This window comes from Lathyrus oleraceus, chromosome 4 (genome assembly GCF_024323335.1).
Source record: "Lathyrus oleraceus cultivar Zhongwan6 chromosome 4, CAAS_Psat_ZW6_1.0, whole genome shotgun sequence".
Lineage (NCBI taxonomy): Eukaryota > Viridiplantae > Streptophyta > Magnoliopsida > Fabales > Fabaceae > Lathyrus > Lathyrus oleraceus.
In genome coordinates this window covers 135,423,147-135,440,705 of record NC_066582.1, presented here as the reverse complement: position 1 = coordinate 135,440,705, position 17,559 = coordinate 135,423,147, and the positions used below count along the sequence as shown (strand labels likewise).

Below are 17,559 nucleotides of genomic sequence, written 5' to 3'. Positions count from 1 at the left end.
AAGGACTTGGCCAATGCCAGCATTTGAGACTGAGTTATTTATGTTTGTGCCTTCATCTGATGCAAGACTTTGGATCTCTTTGATTCATCTACTACTTTGTCTCTTTGCTTAATTGTTATTTTTGTTATTGCTCATGTCTGATGTTTTGCTTTGAGTTGATCAGAGAATATTTCATCTGATGCATTGGAAGACAATGAAGACTGCTAGCTATTGGAATGCTTGCTTGGATATGATTATCTTTATTTGATGTCTTGATCTTTATGATGTCTGGATATTGCTTATTGCCTGTTGATTATTACTTGGTCAAAGTCCAAAGGAAAATGGGTTTTTATATGACATTCCTGTCTCTTGGATTGCATCACATTGGTCAAATATTTTCAACTCTTAACTTTTAAATTTTTGCTTAGGGTGGTCTCTTCATCTCCCCCCACTTCTTTAATTTCAAAATCTCTCTCTCTTTTCAAACACCTTATTTGCTTGTGATTTCAAACTTAGACATGTTTTAATGATTAGAAACATTGGCCTTATGCCAATGGATTTTTAAATATTTTCTTAATCAAATTTGTAAATAAACTTAACCATATTGACTTAAACTTCAAAAGACAAAAAGAAATAATAACCCCATTTAAAACTTTGGCCTTTTGTGCCCTTTACTTAATTTTTTTTTGTTAAAATCAATTCATCAACTCATTTGAAATTTTTACCACGAATTACAAGGTTTTGATCTCTCATTTCTATGTTGGTACGTAGGCACAAGAGCGAAGGTCTTGTCAAACACAAAAATATAATCAATGAATTCTTTTCTCATCCCCACACTCTATATTTCATCAAACATCATTTATACCCAAAAACATATGCACACAAAAAAGGGCTTCCTAGGAGTATCTATGACACTTTGGGTGCTAACACATTCCCTCTGTGTAACCAACCCCCTTACCTATGATCTCAGACATTTTATTAGTTTTGATTTGAAAACTTATTATCCCTGGGTTTTGTTCGTACTTTTCCCTTTTCCTTTGGAAACAATAAAAGCGCAGTGGCGACTCTGGTTTTATTGACGTCAAGTTTATCTATAGCTTGATCGTCACGAATTTACCGCTACACAGCGATACAATCTTGCAACCAATGTTGGTTGATTAACTTGAGTGAAGAGTGAAGAACATGAGGAAATTTGAGTGGTAGGATTGAATCTTGTTCATCAAGATTGATTCGGAATTACTCAAAGTCTTGGGTTTAATTCCAACATAAGTTTTGTTGCTTGTTTTTTTAACCATTGGAGTCTGCTGATGTGGCAACATTAGTTGCTTAAATTTAAGGGATGAAGTTTGATGAAGCAATCTGAAAATTGGATAATGTAACAGTAAATATTATTAATTTTGAATCAAATTCAATTGAAAAGTGGTTATTAAAATGTAGTATAGATAAATAATATAAATTGGTGGGTCAAATATACATTGCTTATTTACAATATCATTGGAGAAAAAAGTAGTTAAAATTTCTTAGAGATTGCTTAAATGCAATGTGAAAATTTAAGCCCGCAAAATATGACACAAGCAATAAAAAAATTCTCCCATTGAAGATGCTCTTACATGACTCGTAATAAACTTTACATAAGATTTTAAAAAGGCAGACATGCAGTCTATAATTACAACTAATTTATAAATGTAATATGTTTTGGGGTAATGAGGTCTACCATTATCTTGCAATCCATTTTAGTTAGTCTTTTATGCATATGGAAGACATGTAGTTTTGCCTTCAGCAAAATAGAAAGACATTGTGTTTTAGGATTGTCAAGCAAAACCCATCATTATAGCCTCTTATGCATATATTAAAAAAGATGCATTATTGATAGAATAAATTTGCATCAGTGTTGCATTTGAGGTGTACTCAGAGTTTTAGGGTTGTCAGAGTTCATAACATTATCTTATACTTGTATTTTCAATTATGTAATTGTTGAGGTTGTACCAGTGGTTCAATGTATTTAACAAGTATATCAGGTTTTGATGATGATATAGGGGTTCAAAGAAAAATATTATAAAACATCATCAAATGACGAAGAAAGTTTAAATCAAATCGAAAAGAGACAGGTTTCTGATGATTGAGTTAAAGAAATTAAACAAAAAAAGAGACACGTTTATGATGATTAACTTAAAGTAATAAAATGCTAAAAGACAACATTAATTGTTGTGAATTGATGTCGTCAAGAACAAATCAAACTATGATAAAAAATATTAGGTTTTTTGAACAAACACAAGAAACCCTATTAGGTTTTACCAAGGGAGAAAAGATGGAAGAAGAAGAAGAAGAAGAAGAAGAAGAATTGATTAAAATTGTTTTACTATTCGCTTTCTCAATAAGGGTTCAAAGATTACAAGTGAATAATAACAATTAACCTTTCTCAAAAACCTAAGAGAACTAGTCTATTTATAGACTACTAAGCTAACTTATGATACAAGCTAACTTAATATTCGGGCTTTACAAGCAAGGCCCAATTCGACATGATTTTAAACAAAACATATTTCTATAGCATGCTTGAACAAACTTCGACTACAACATGCACAACTTCTGTCGAACCATGAAGCTACCATTGTCGACACTAGAGTTTGGTCCAAAATACCACAAATTTCCACCTCTGGACAAATGCTACACTAATAAGGGAACAAACTAGCTTTCATCATGCAACTTTATCAACTGCATACAGTGGAAAAACTTGTTACTTGGCAATGTCTTGGTGATCATATCAACATTATTGTCATCAGTCGAAACCTTCAACACTTGGACTTTTCCATGCTCAATTATCTCTATGACAAAGTGCAACCTCACATTGATTTCCTTGGTTCACTCATGATAGGCTGAATTCTTTGACAGGTGTATTGCATTTTGACTATCACATTTAACAGTGATAACTCGACCTTGAAGTTTTAGCTCATTGGCAAAACCTACAAGCCACAATGCTTCTTTAACAGCTTCCTAAGGGAGATATACTCCACTTTAATGGTTGATAAGGAAACAACCTTCTAAAGTCTTGCTTTCCAACAAATTTTTATGCTAAACATAGTGAACACATATACAAAAATAGATTTTCTAGAATCCATACAACCTGCATAATTTGAGTCGACAAATCCTTCGATTTCAACTTTGCTATCATCACCACAAGCTCCACCATAAATAAGGACTCTGCTCCGAGACCCATTACTGTACCTAAGAATCCACTTTAATTCTTGTTAGTGCGCCTTCCCAAGATTGGCCATATACCTGCTTACAAGGCTAACTCCATACACTATGTTTGGCCTCGTACAAACCATAACATACATCAAAGACCCTACTATACTAGCATATGTAATGTTATTCATATAGGCTCTTTCAACTTCAGAACTATGACTTTGAGTCATGCTCAGCTTGTACTGATGATTAGTCAGTGTTAGAACATGCTTTAAATTTGACATAACAAACTTGTCGAGAATCTTCTTCAGGTATGTCTCTTAAGATATACATATTTTCAACTAACTTTTATCTCTGAATGTTAATACCAAGAATTATAGAGGCAACTCTCAAATCCTTCATCTCGAACTTCTTATCGAGTTCAACCTTCACCTTCATAACATCCTCGACATTGTTGCTTGCTATAAGGATGTCATCCATATAAAGCAACAAAATAACAAGTGAATTTCCAAGTCAAAATCTGAAGTAAACACAATGGTCTAACTGGATCTTAGTGAAACCAATGTGTACCGTGAACTTGTTGAATCTCTTTTTCCATTGTTGAGGAGACTGTTTCAGGCCATACAAAGGCCTATTCAATTTTCACACATAATTTTCTTTTCCCTTTTCTACATGCCCTTCAGGTTGTCTCGTCAGGAGTATTTCATCCAGATCACCATACAAGAAGGTTGTCTTCACATCCATTTGTTCAAGTTCTAGGTCGAACTTCGCCACCATGGCTAACAACATTATAATGGATATATGTTTTACAACAGATGAGAACACATCATTAAAGTTGACACATTCTTTCTGAGTGAACCCCTAGCAACCAACTTTGCCTTAAATCGCTTTGATATCACTTATTTGATTCCTTTCTTAACCTTGAAAATCCACTTACAGTTGACTAACCCGACTCTAGCAGGTTTCTCGATAAGCTCCCAAGTGTTATTATCATGAAGAGATTTCATCTCATCGTCCATGGCTTTCAGTCATTCAATCTTATCTCGACTCCTCATAACTTCCTTTTAGTCTATAGGTTCTTCATCCAGAACCTCACTTGCAGAGATTAAAGCATAAGTTATGAGATTTGCATAACCAAATCTCTGAGGTGACTTGATGACTCTTCTCGAACTGTCCCTTGCCAGCAGGTAGTCATTATCAGTCTCCTCATCTTCGACATCAGGGTAATCCCGGTGGACTAAGAGTTTCAAAGAAGCGGTCCAGGCAAAAAGTATGGATAATAGAAAAAAATCATTCAAAAGAGGTTATTAAATCATCAATAAATCCAAACAAGATTCGATGACCACCATATCAAGAACCAAAGGGTCACCAACATCCATGATAAAAATGAAGCAAGGTGACTTCCATTTCAAGAAAATCTTCACCTTCACTCTTACACCGTCAAACTCTCTTGAAAGATGAATGTGTTGGTTAAATTAACTGAATGTAGTACTGGAAACCATAAAGAATAAGGGGTGGGTTAAAATTAAATTTTGAGTTGTATATCATTTTATTCGATAAACTGTAAACCAATCCATGTTACAACCCTCAAAAGACCTAATTGAAGCAATGTTTTTTTTTCTGAAAGCATACTACAACAAGGTTGTATTAAACTGACTTCTAAATATTCCCTAATCACTTGTATTGGTATCATATTCTAGGAAATTCTTTCCGGGTGATTATAAAAAGTGTTTGGCAATTTTATTTCTTTATCATCAAATATATAATTTATTAAGTATTTTATTTGTTCTTTTTATAAAATTTGCTTTAAAATTTTATAAATATTAATTATTTTCTTATTAATATACTTAAATTTTGGTCACATTTTCTCTCTATATAAACTATAAGAATACTTTTATATAAATATGTACCTTAATTAGATTTTAGATTTGGATAAAATTTTAAAATACAACCTTGTTAAATATTTAAAAGAGAGTTTGTTGTTTATTATATTTTTCTAAAGTAAAAATGATTATATTAACTTATAATAATATATAAAAACAAACCATTATTTTAATGTATGCATATTTTATATACATTAAAAAATATGTACATAAAAAAGGAACATTCTTACGTCAAGACAACACTCATTCATTCTATTTCAGAATGAATGACTCAATTGATCATTTCATATATATTAAAACAAAAATTATAATCCTTTTACTAAACATTCTACCAAATATTAAAATTTATAAAAATAATTTTATTATTCATTTATTTTAGAACAATTTTTTTTATTTTAAAAATACCATTCATTATAAAATGGAGGGAGTAATATATATATATAAAATAAAATATAAATTCTTTTTTAGAATACTCTGCTGCTGAGGAAATTATTAGTTTTATTTTTCACAAAAGAACAAGAACGTACTAGCAGTAGACCTTTTAGATACACGGCCGACATCTGTGACTCTTCTTGACAGCTTCCGAGCTTCATGAAAATGCCATTCCATTCTATTATTGCCATCAATATGCAGTTTACAAAAATAAACAAAAACAGTAAAGCGTACTATTATTCCCTTCCATTTAATTCAAGCGGGACGTTAGGTGTAAAAAAAACCCATAAAACGACACCGTATCCAAAGAGCCAACGAAACCATAATTATCATCACAATTTCAGTTTTGACACACTATCCATTTCCTTTATAAAAAAAATCCAACTCAACAACAAAAAACTATCACCATTTTACCGAATCAAAAACTAGATTCACATTCTTTCAACAGATTCACTCACGCTACAACGATCCAGAAGGTGAGAATTCAAACATGGCGACGACAACCGCGGATCCGACGCCGTTAATCGGAACTTCATCCGATGAGTCAAACTCCGGACGGAGAATTCTCCGTGCGCCGAGTCTCCGTCAAGCGGCGCGGTTCCTACGACAAGCGAGTGGGCGGAGGTTGATGCGCGAGCCGTCGATGATGGTGAGGGAAACAGCTGCGGAGCAATTGGAAGAGAGACAGAGCGATTGGGCTTATTCGAAGCCGGTGGTGATCCTTGACATTCTCTGGAACTTGTCGTTCATTATTGTGGCCGCTACTGTGTTGATTTTGAGTCGGAATGAATCTCCCACTACGCCTCTTAGGCTGTGGATTTTAGGGTATGCGCTACAGTGTGTTCTTCATACTCTGTGTGTTTGTTTTGAGTATCGGAGAAGGATTAGGATGCGGGAACAGTCCAACAGTAGCGGTGGTACCGCGGTTGGGAGTGGTGGCAGTGGGGATTCGAGCTTTGGACAGTATGTGAATGCGGCGCAGTATGGGGATGATGGTTCTACCAGGTGAGTTGATTTTCTGAAACCTGAATAACCCTTTTGTTTCAATTTTGAAATTTTAGGGATGCTACCTATAGCCTATAAGATAAAATCAATCCATGATTCTTTTTATGATTGTGAATTAAAATGATACTAATGATCCTTTTCCATCAGAGAGAATTTGCAATCAGTCCCTTGAAACTATAAGCTCAAACTCTTGATACTAGATTAGAATAAGTTGATGCCTGACATGAGTTGAGAATTTTAGGCATACTTTCATGTTTTTTTTTACTATGTGGTCAAATTTAAAACTCCATTGCCTTAGGTTGAATATATCTTAGGATGTGCATGTGAAATTGTTGAGTGTACACATTAAGTGAGAAGTAGTTATGCTAATTGAAAACTCTAGGAAACCTTCATTCCATATTTCAAATAACCCACATGGCAATTTTAGCTTCTTAAAGTTCAGAATATATAAGATCATTTCAAATAGGAAGTATGTATGGAATTGATATGGTAACTAAACTTTGATTATAAAAAAGATGATGGAGGCTGTCGGGTGATAGTTATATGAATTATCATATAATAAAGCTGTTTTTATTTAATCTCTCAAAACACAGTGTAACCGTGGAGGTTTATGTACACCTTTGGATTTGTCCTACTTTTGATTTTCGAATCACAACTTGTGTGATGAATTGTTGTTAAATAGAGGCACTATAGCATAATGCAATTTGATCAAACTACTCTTTTCTGCTATCTGCGGTTGATAACACCAGTGTGATAACCAAGTGTCAATCAGTTTTCAACCTTATTTTTCTTTATGTAAAATTGTAAACTAAATGATATGTGACAATATTTACTTCCCTGATTTCATTTCCGAAAAGATCATATAATGCACTTGTTTACAATTCATAGCTTATTCCATTTTCTTAATAGTTTTTTTGTGTGGAATGAATTAACCTCCCAACCTTGATTAATGAGATACTTTCTAAAGTTGCCTAAGAACAGAGTTGTGGCCTGACGGTTTACACAATACTACAATATGCCCAATATTATTGTAAATTAGTACAATCAATTATTGATTTAAAAGTGCCATTTTTCTAGATTATGTAATTTTTTATGTTTGACTTATCTCCTTTTGTTCCTCCTAGTAGTTTGCCAAAGCATTTGGAATCAGCCAACACAATGTTTTCTTTTATTTGGTGGGTCATTGGATTCTATTGGGTATCAGCGGATGGTCAAGATTTGATCAATGAATCTCCTATGCTTTACTGGTTTGATCTCTCTCTGCTCATATTTAGTGTGGGAATTGAGAACTTTCAATAATAATTGCGGGGTTGATTTCAGTGATTCAGATTAACCTTCAGAATTAAAAGACATGTGACTCCTTTTCCTTATTCGTTTACCGCCAACTGTTTACCTCTGGCTCTTTCTCCTTGTCTTGTCGTCGATCTTGTTGGGTTTGAGTCCTCTTGACATCGTAGGGAACTGTGCCGAGATGGTGGTGGAAAAGAGAGGGTAACGGGGAATTTTTAGATACTGGTTTTGGAAATCACTTTCGTATAGAATTAAAATTGAGGCGTGAGTTTTCAATGTCGATGCTCTTAACCACCAAATATTTTCGGTTTCTTCTTCTTGGCTTGTGTTATTTGATCTAAATAAATTTTCATGTGGTTCAAACCTGATCTCAGTGATATATCAATTTGGCTTGACGGGGCTTCTTTCCGAAACACCAGTAGTTATATATGTAAATACTTTTGATGTTCTTACTTTCCGTTGTTAACTTTCACTGAATTAAGGCTTTGACGCCGCTGTTAGAAGGAGAAGGGGCTGAAATGTGATGTGACGGTAGGGGAAAGGAGGAGACTGTCACATGCCTGTAAATGTTGAGGGACTAATCTGAATCATAAAATTTAATTTGGTGGTATTTATTGATGGTGTTCTCACAATAAGAGTTCTCATCTGGTACACACTATATATAATTTATTTTCTCTTTGGGAAATCTGCTTTTTATAGTAGTTTACTACTTTTGACAAAATACACTTGCTTTACACAGGTTATGTATTGTCTTCTTGGGGTTTGATGTTTTTTTTGTCGTTTTCTGTATTGCGCTGGCATGCATCATTGGTCTTGCTGTTTGCTGCTGTCTTCCGTGTATTATTGCGCTTCTGTATGCCGTTGCAGACCAGGCAAGTCACAATCATTACTTGTTCTTGTTTGAGTTTCCATGGTAGATGAATCTGGTTCCTCAAGTGTTTATTTCCTTCAATTTGATTTTCTTTTAGTAGCATTTTCCAGTCTTGAATGAATTTGGTAGAACTTCTGGCTTTCAATATTATTGTTGTTTTTGGATTTATTATAGCTAAATGAAATGGAAGGAGGAAACTGAAATTTCTATTTGTTACAAAAAGAGATCTATATGTTCATCTCTCAGATCATTTTTGGCAATTCTAAGGTAAAATTGTTTTGACCCGGCAAAATTGAACATGTGAAAGATTAAACTATTGCGTCGTACGTGTCAGTGACATTAATGGACAGATGAAGAGTATTACATTTGTTCATTTGTTGAATTGAAGCAGGTCAGAACCACCGTCAAAACTGTCCCTTATACTTAACCTTTGTTAGTAACTAACTGTTGTATCTGTTGCTAACCTCTGTCTTCTTTTTTATTTGTGGAAAAAAGGGAAAGAAGCAGTCAAAACTGTCCCTTATAGTTAACCTTAGATTTTTCAGGGTAGATGGTAAGGCTAAGGTTATGAATTAGTTATCTGATAGTTGTTTTGTTATGAAATAAGGTTCATTATTCTGATATTTTTATGCCTCATTCAGGTCGACATTGTTAACTTCTAGGATCTTCTAGAACAAATGAACCTTGATATGATTTGTTTTCCTACAACTTTGTAGTTGATGGATGTGTATCTAAATTCCAATCATGAGTGGACATGATCACAATGCTTTATAACTTACAAGTATATTATTTGTACTGTTCCTTGCGATAATGTCTCACTCCTTTTATTATGGTGTTATGGGAAAAGCAGGAAGGGGCAACAAAAGAAGACATTGAACAGTTGTCAAAATTCAAATTCCAAAGAAAAGGTAATGAGAAGCTTGCTGGTAATACACAAGGACCTGTTGGAGGAATAATGACTGAATGTCGAGCTGATTCCCCAATTGAACACGTGCTTGCTGATGAGGATGCGGTATGTTGTAAATTTTGTTATGTGCATTCAAAATATTCTCTCGTCTCATTAGACAGTGGTCCTTTTGCTTTGTCACTGAATATTAATTCAGCATACTACAAAGGGAATTCCACTTACACTGGCTTCAATTTAACCTATAAAACAATCATGTTTTGAGCACATTATTCAGCTGGAGAATTATGTTTAAATTTTGGTTTTATTTGTATTTCTTCCCGTGTCTTTTCTTACAACATCTACCACACTTTACATTCGGAGGAATTTTACATAAAGGTTCAAGCACACGAGAATAGTTGTTGTATGATAAAGTACTTTGAAAAAACTAATCTGGTTTTATTTTCTAATTTATTTGTGTGTGGTAAACTGTAGGAATGTTGCATCTGTCTTTCTGCCTATGAAGATGGTGTTGAACTAAGACAACTTCCTTGTGGTCACCATTTTCACTGTGGCTGTGTGGACAAATGGCTGCACATTAATGCGACTTGCCCCCTCTGCAAGTATGACATTTTGAAAAGTAGCAGCTATCAAGAGCAAGTGTAGGAAATGCCTAGAAAAGTTTCTAGGAGCCCTGTTGGGGAATTTGTATGCTCTTGGTTGGCAGTATAATAGGCACAGCGTGTTAATATACTTCAGTACAGGTCTCTTAGTTGTTGCTGCTGCAGCTTTGTGTTTGTTTATCTCATAGTGATAGTTATATTATTCTTCGTTATGGCGGCTTTTAACTCGTTGTGTATATCAGGCAATAATTATCTTGAGGCAATTAATATTTTTATCGCCTTCACCGTTATTGTTCTCCCCAGAAGGCTGTATTGTCTCAGTATTCAGCTCGAGCTTGGTTAGTCAAACCTGCCTCTCCCTCTCTTGTTGTATCTCGAATTAAAATCAAGGTTGTACTGGCAACTAGTTAGATAGGCTGCTGATCAAAATAATAAGTCCTACAAGCTGAATCTATGGAGGAACTGGATGTTTATGGGCGTGAAAGCTTACAAAATAAATAGCTAAGGTTTTGTTTAATCACTTGACAGTTCAGAAGTCCAAATTATGATTGTGTAAATCTGATGTTGACCACATGGCTGGAGTTCTGTATGTTCCAAACGTAATCCGATCAAGCTTTCGATATCTTATATGGGTAGATTTTGGACAAAATTCAAAAGTATAGGCTTTCGAATTCTAGAAATATTGATTAATTTTGAAATAGGGTTAAATATGTTTATGGTCTTTTTTAAATATCTTAAATTTTGTTTTTAATTTCTCAAAATATTTTTTTCAAAGATTGTTCTTTTAAATTTTTTCATTCATATTTTTGATCTCATACAAGTGATGGTTTTTACAACTTAAGACTGAACTAGTGATGGTTTTAGCAACAATTTATTATCTAACGATAGTTAAAATATTTAATATTTGGAGGGATTAAAAATAAAATTTGAGATATTTAAATATGATTATGATTTTTGTTTGTCTTTTCAATTTAAAATATGATGTTGCTATTCAATATGCATCTCTATTTTAATCAGTATGCCACCATCGATAAACGTGACAACACTACCCAACAAAAGATTTGGATGCACACTCGACCACTTGGATTTTGTAACTTGGTAGTTATAATATAAAAGACGCATTCTCAAAATAAGTGTATAAGACAAACTTCAAGTTCTTGGAATCTAAGGATTTAGCATGGCTAAGCATAACAAAACATAAAAAATAGATTAATTGAAGTCAAAGTGTTGGTTGGTCTCTCAATTGACACTAACAAGATTTTAAAACCTAACTTGCGTTTTGTAACAAAATTAATATTTATTTTTCAGGAAAATGTTAGTTGGTGATGAAGAATCAATGCCTTTCAAGAACATCTATACTATTAATATACATTTTCAGAAGATAATAATTTTTCTTAATGATAATAAAATCAAGTTACTATTCAATAGGTACTAACTTAAAATAGATGAATTGTTATGGAGAATTGGTTTGGCCACAAAAAAGCAAATAAAAATCATAATATCAATAACTACATAAAAAACCAACCAAATGATCAGCAATATATGAATCCAAGCCAATAATTAATGTTTTTTCTCTATATATTTTTGTCAAAAACATTTTATTCAATCTACAACAAATTACACAAGGAACATCACCAATTACTATGTAGTTCAAATATTGTCCAACAATCTGAAACAAGTACTATCCTCATTCAACATTGAGCCTAAGATGAAGTATTGGATGTGTCAAAACTTTTCTTTCTAACCAAAAGACAAGTGATTTTTGAAGGATTGGAGTTTGTGTTATCAAGAGAACATACTAAGAAATCAGGCCTATGAAGTCCAACATGTAACCTATCTTTTCCCACAACCATTTCAGATGCATCAAGCAAAACATGCCAATAGTTCCTATGAGCCTCAGAAACCCAATGCATTGTTCCATTCACATCTGCTACATAAGCAAATAGCCCTTTTGGACTAATCTTACATTTCCTCCTAAAATTTTGACTTAACTGAGACCCTCTAATCCTCAAATCAAGCCATGTCTTTGGTGCTATCAGAGCCCTAGACTCTTTAAAAGAAGCAAATTCTTTTATATAATCCTCTTGTTCTTCACCAAGAATAGTCATGTAGTAGTTTCCCTTAACAAAAGGGTAACTTTCTCCGACCAACATCATAGCATCTTTGTAACTCGGAGTAAAAAGAACCAAGTATTCGTCGTCTGGTAAGCCGCAATGCTTCAAAACCTTGTTTTGAGCTTGAATTTCCGGGATCGAGATGAAACTTCCAGGAAAGGAGGATTTTTTATTGATAACATCAAGTAGTCTTGATGGTTCCAGCTGTGTTCTATCCATTTCAGGTAGGTTGCTTCCGAAAGAAGGCGATCTTGGTGATTTTCTTAGAGCATCTGACATTGGTAATTCCGAAGGCTCCTCATTGATGATGAAACTTGACATGTCTATTCCACTTCCATCTCCTTCAATGAGATTTGCATATTCTGGATACTTTGCTAAGACATATTGCTCCACATATTCCATTTCTTTCTGCGTGATTGGACCTGACCATCTTAGGTCGATGTCGCGGATTGTTGATATCGCTTCCGCTATGATATGAGCAGGAATCACCAAGTTTGGTTTCTGCTCAAATACAATTATAAGTCTTTTGTTAGTTTCAAAATGAAACTATGCATATTTGAATTGACAGTGAGTTTGACAGAATCACCGTACGCATTGGAGTCTCAACAAAATCACGCTGCAATGATTTTGCCAAACTAGAGTTTAGAAATTACCTTCATGACCAAACTGTTTGACTTGGTATTCTCTGCTATCAATTTGTGCATAGGTCCAGCAGGAAGCTTATGAGTGGCCTTAACTTCATCTTCTACCATTTCCTGATATATTGTCTAACATATAATTTAGAATTATTCAACTTTTTGCAGTTGAAAATTGAAATAGAACTAACAAGCAAGAACAAACATGAACTGAATAATATTGATTTGTTTACCTCGAATCGTCCCGGCTCTTCTCTGTTTGTTCCCATGGTAATATTTGTCTTCTTCAATCTAGACCACTTAGCAGAAATAAAAGATGTTGGTTTTTTAGTGTTTAACACCTTAGAAAATCTCTAGCAGAAAGATGCCAAAGAAAATCACAAGTCTTTTTATTTTTATGGCTTAACCATAGCGAAGATTAGGTGATAGATAAAGTTCCTATGGAGTTAACCATGGTTTGCATAGAGTTATGTATTGGTTTTGAGACTAAAAATAAAAATATGATTAAACTGGTTTTCGTTTGTAGACTCTATCAATTAATTTATGTGTAGATAATAAGATTAAAGAAGAAGTTAGCATAGGAGTTTTGAGGTGAAACTTTCCATTGGCAACGACGTGACAATATTTGTTAATTGAATAACGTAACGTCACTATTGAATTGGTTTTATATATGTTGGATGGAGAATGACCATTTCATAGTTTAGTTTAGTATTGGTGGAAAGTCAACACAGACATGGCATCATGTATGGTTTCAAGGTAACTGTGGGACTCAATCTTTTTGCTAAGGATTAGATCAGAGTTAATTGTTTTAATTTTCCTTAATTACTGGAAAACATGGTTAATTAGTTAAGTGTTTGAAAAATAATTCTAGTATTTTGGTCAGCTAGACATTGAAAAAACCTGAACATAATTTGGTATGGAAAAGATTTTGTCTGCTAAAAAATACGCGACTCGATCCCGTAATTTCTTTCGTGACATATTTTCAAAACCGATTTTTAAAATCGAAAAACAACATAGTCCAATCCACTCGGACGAATGTAATATTGGTAAACAAAATTATAATCTGATAACACAGGAAGACCAATTCTGATGTAATTGTTGTATGAAAAACCAGTACTACTATAAAAGAGGGGCATAATATTTCATAAAAAAATTGAAGATTTCTGAGAATATTCCCCGTCTCTCACGCGCTACATGTTGGGAGCATAGTCCACAATATCATGATAGACCAATAATAACAATATTTCTAAATTAATTCTAAACTTACATTTGAAAGAGACTCAGCAACCACCAGCTTTACATCTTCAAACTCACTCATCATCACCAAAAGAGATATTTTGACAACAAACCAAACTTAAGGACGCATGTCAGCACCAACAGAAAAGATTCATATCAACACATCTTTCTATACAAGACACATTTTTGTTTATAGATTAAATTCCATAGCTCAACCAGCAGAACACGCAAATTAGGTAACAGAAAAGTGAAACTTGTATCAAAAGCAAAACCATCCCTTCCTCCCTACTCAACAAAATGCACATAAAAGTAGCTACTATCATCAATTGCACACAACACCATAAGAAGGGTGTAAAGTAACACCATTGGTGAACCAAAGAAAAAAAAAAAGAAGCCAACATGCCACCTGATATTCTTTATTTTCGTCCTCTTGTTCAATTTTCACACCCTCTCATAACTCAAGCACAGCCAAATCCACCTTCTATATTTCACAAATACCAAAAAGTAACAAAAGAGATGAATCTCACAAAAAAGAAACTCATCCCTATCCTTGTTTTGTTCCTCTCAATCATATCAGTCCTCAGAATTCTTAGCCTCACTCTCAAAACTCATTCATCTTCTGCTTCTCCACCTTTTTCCTATACAAATGAATCATCATTGCATCCAAGAGTATCTCACAACATCACAACCTCCTTCAATGAGAAAGAATTCAAAGTTTTAACAGATCTAATTGCTTTTAAATCTCCATGCAACCTTCTCATATTTGGTTTTCAACCTCAGTTCCTCATTCTTTCATCGATGAACGAAGCCGGTAGCACTGTCTTTCTCGACAATAACCACGACATAACAGCAAAAAGAAAGGTAACAACAACAAACTACAACAACACTCAAATGCACAATTTCAGTTACAATGTGCCAACAAAAGAAGCTTATAAACTACTCAAACATGCGAGAAACAATCCAGTATGTGCACCAGACCCAAGATACCTACAAACATCAAAATGCAACCTTGCATTGAAAAATTTGCCTGCAATAGTGTATGAGAAGAATTGGGATGTCATACTTGTGGATGGACCGAGCGGCGATTCAACCGAGTCACCGGGGAGAATGGCATCCATTTACACTGCTGGTGTACTTGCTAGAGGTGGTAATGTTTCAGATGTAATAGTACATGATGTAAATAGAATGGTAGAAAAATGGTTTTCTTGGGAGTTTCTTTGTGATGAGAATTTGGTGTATTCTAAAGGGAAGTTATGGCATTTCAGAATTAGAGGTGGTTTGAATTCCACTACATTTTGCTCTGTGACAGACAGGATAAGTACATAATAGAAAATAGTTTGAAGTATTCTTTTATTTAAAAAATTTCACCATGAAGGTGCCATTGAGTAATTATAGTTCAGTGTCAATGGCCTGCCAATTCTAGGTTGTTCAAAAGTCTTGATAAAAAGTTTTAGGGATTAGAAATGTACAGAATTTGCAATCTCAAAAAGATCAAAGATCTCATTTGTACAGGTTTGAATTGATGATTTTTTCTTAAATCATAGACATATTATATAGCATATATAATTAAATTAACAATAAAATTTATGTATATTGTAATGCTGTTCTTGTTAGTTCCATTGAAGATAAAAAATAAGTGATAAGTGAACACCCTCTTAGTGATGGTTATTAAGATAACCAAAATGAACATGATGAAGTGAAATTCTCATTTGAATTGAAGTGAACACATGGTGAGTTATATACATATGAGGGTGACTTGCACCATAAGATTCTACATTCTATCGTACTATAATGTAGCTTAGGTCTCAAGTAACTAACTCTATCTATATCCTAACTAACTATGCGAGTGAATTACAAGTTGGTTAGTGGTGTTAAGTATTTTTCATCACGTTCTACATTGGTTTTCTTCTCATGCTTCAATATCCCCCCACAAATTGAAGGTTGGTAGATGCATATCATCTTCAACTTGGCTAACAAATCATTAAATGGTTGAGGATACAATGTCTTTGTGAACAAATCACCAAGTTAATCTTTTGATTTGATTGGAAGCAGTTTCATAATACATTTGTTTTGTTTCTCTCTAACAATATGACGATCGATTTCCAAGTGTTTTGTTCGTTCATATAAAACAAGATTGGAGGCAATGTGAAGAGCACTTTGATTGTCACAGTATATGACAGAAGTTCTGGTACATTTTATGTGCAAATTATTCATGAGATATAGGAGCCATTGAAGCTCACAAGTGACGACTGCAAGAGCTCTATATTTAGCTTATGATGAGGATCTCGAGATAGTTAATTGTTTCTTTGATCTCCATCAAATAAGTGATCTACCAAGAAAGACACATTGATCTGAAATTGATCTTCGAGTGTCTATGCATCCCACCCAGTTAGCATATGAGAATCTATTCAAATGAAGAGTAGAGTCTCTAGGGAAAAGAGTGCCTCGAGTTGGACATGTTTTGAGATATTTAAGAACACTGCAAGCATCATTGAAGTGCGTTGTCGTAGGAGCTGACAAGAACTGAATCAACTGTTGTGTACATAAATTTATGTCAGGTCTTGTTTCATTGAGATGCAACAATCGACCTATAAGTCTTCGGTATGAAGGTATATCATGCTAAGGAGAGTTACAGTCCTGATGTAGCTTTATGGCAGGATCAAATGGTGTAGTGACTGATCTGGATTTGATAAAACCTGAATCCTCTCGCAAATCAAGACAATACTTTCTCTGGTTTAAGAATATACCTTCATTTGATTGTGCTACATCAATGCCTACAAAATACTTCAGCTTACCTAAATTCTTGATTTTGAATGTATTATCCAATGCCAATTTGATCGAATTGAATTCATTCATATCATTCACTGCTAGAATTACATCATCAACATACAGTAACAAAATTGTGATGGATGATATTTTGAATTTCACAAATAGGGAGTGATCAGAGGTAGCCTGTTTGTAGTGATGTGCAATGAGGAATGATGTAAGCCTTTCATACCATCTCTTGCTAGATTGTTTATGATAGAATAGAATATTTGATTATTATTATTAGTCATAAATAATTTCCTATAATTAGGATTGTATCATAATTACATAGTGGACCAAACGTTACACATTGTTGTATATATACCCTATTCAGATTAATGAAAAGGCAACGCATTCCATTATCTTACATGGTATCAGAAAAACAAAACAGAAGCGTTCCTCATTCTCCTTCGTGAAGCAGCCGCCGCCGCCTTCCTCACTCTCCTTCGTGAAGCAGCCGCCGCCGCCGCCACCGGACCTTCGTCCTCTACATACCGCCGCTGCCGCCGCCACAGGACCTTCGTCCTCTACATACCGCCGCCGCCGAACACATCCTCTTTTCTGTTCGCGCCGCCGCCGTCGCACCACCGTGCACGAAAACCACCGCCGAATCCGCGGAT

General features: G+C 34.3%; 3 protein-coding genes across 7 annotated transcripts; 2 read left to right on the top strand and 1 right to left on the bottom strand.

The window, feature by feature from the left end:
* Positions 1-5,674: 5,674 nt before the first annotated feature.
* LOC127074074 (E3 ubiquitin-protein ligase At1g12760) lies at positions 5,675-10,433 on the top strand. 3 transcript variants are annotated; one of them, XR_007785921.1, is made up of 6 exons: positions 5,675-6,482; positions 7,607-7,729; positions 8,512-8,644; positions 9,494-9,655; positions 10,022-10,290; positions 10,392-10,433. XR_007785921.1 is itself a non-coding variant. In XM_051015350.1 (5 exons), the coding sequence occupies exons 1-5, from the start codon at positions 5,968-5,970 to the stop codon at positions 10,190-10,192; spliced, it is 1,104 nt and encodes a 367-aa protein (XP_050871307.1). In that variant the 5' UTR covers positions 5,676-5,967; the 3' UTR covers positions 10,193-10,433. The 3 variants fall into 3 exon arrangements, 2 of the variants coding, with proteins under 2 accessions (XP_050871307.1, XP_050871308.1); XM_051015350.1 differs by having other exon boundaries at positions 5,676-6,482; positions 10,022-10,433; XM_051015351.1 differs by having other exon boundaries at positions 5,680-6,482; positions 7,610-7,729; positions 10,022-10,433.
* Positions 10,434-11,692: 1,259 nt separating this feature from the next.
* On the bottom strand, positions 11,693-14,298 carry LOC127074072 (uncharacterized). 3 transcript variants are annotated; one of them, XM_051015346.1, is made up of 4 exons: positions 14,166-14,298; positions 13,132-13,197; positions 12,917-13,030; positions 11,693-12,764 (listed from the first exon to the last, which is right to left on the bottom strand). In XM_051015346.1, the coding sequence occupies exons 1-4, from the start codon at positions 14,217-14,219 to the stop codon at positions 11,853-11,855; spliced, it is 1,146 nt and encodes a 381-aa protein (XP_050871303.1). In that variant the 5' UTR covers positions 14,220-14,298; the 3' UTR covers positions 11,693-11,852. The 3 variants fall into 3 exon arrangements, with proteins under 3 accessions (XP_050871303.1, XP_050871304.1, XP_050871305.1); XM_051015347.1 differs by having other exon boundaries at positions 12,917-13,018; XM_051015348.1 differs by lacking the exon at positions 14,166-14,298 and having other exon boundaries at positions 13,132-13,633.
* Positions 14,299-14,365: 67 nt separating this feature from the next.
* Positions 14,366-15,653, top strand: LOC127074073 (glucuronoxylan 4-O-methyltransferase 1). The gene has a single exon (XM_051015349.1). It carries the CDS (start codon positions 14,534-14,536, stop codon positions 15,458-15,460), a length of 927 nt encoding a protein of 308 aa, XP_050871306.1. The 5' UTR covers positions 14,366-14,533; the 3' UTR covers positions 15,461-15,653.
* Positions 15,654-17,559: the final 1,906 nt, after the last annotated feature.

What these genes read in the sequence shown, in the direction of transcription:
- LOC127074073 (XM_051015349.1), top strand. Translation starts at nt 14,534, where the DNA reads ATGCCACCTGATATTCTTTATTTTCGTCCTCTTGTTCAATTTTCACAC.
- LOC127074074 (XM_051015350.1), top strand. Translation starts at nt 5,968, where the DNA reads ATGGCGACGACAACCGCGGATCCGACGCCGTTAATCGGAACTTCATCC. An exon ending in GGGGATGATGGTTCTACCAG is followed by an intron (nt 6,483 to 7,606) that starts GTGAGTTGATTT and finishes TGTTCCTCCTAG; the next exon opens with TAGTTTGCCAAAGCATTTGG. An exon ending in TGCTTGCTGATGAGGATGCG is followed by an intron (nt 9,656 to 10,021) that starts GTATGTTGTAAA and finishes GGTAAACTGTAG; the next exon opens with GAATGTTGCATCTGTCTTTC.
- LOC127074072 (XM_051015346.1), bottom strand. Translation starts at nt 14,219, where the DNA reads ATGATGAGTGAGTTTGAAGATGTAAAGCTGGTGGTTGCTGAGTCTCTT. An exon ending in AAGAGCCGGGACGATTCGAG is followed by an intron (nt 13,031 to 13,131) that starts GTAAACAAATCA and finishes ATTATATGTTAG; the next exon opens with ACAATATATCAGGAAATGGT. An exon ending in CAAACAGTTTGGTCATGAAG is followed by an intron (nt 12,765 to 12,916) that starts GTAATTTCTAAA and finishes GTATTTGAGCAG; the next exon opens with AAACCAAACTTGGTGATTCC.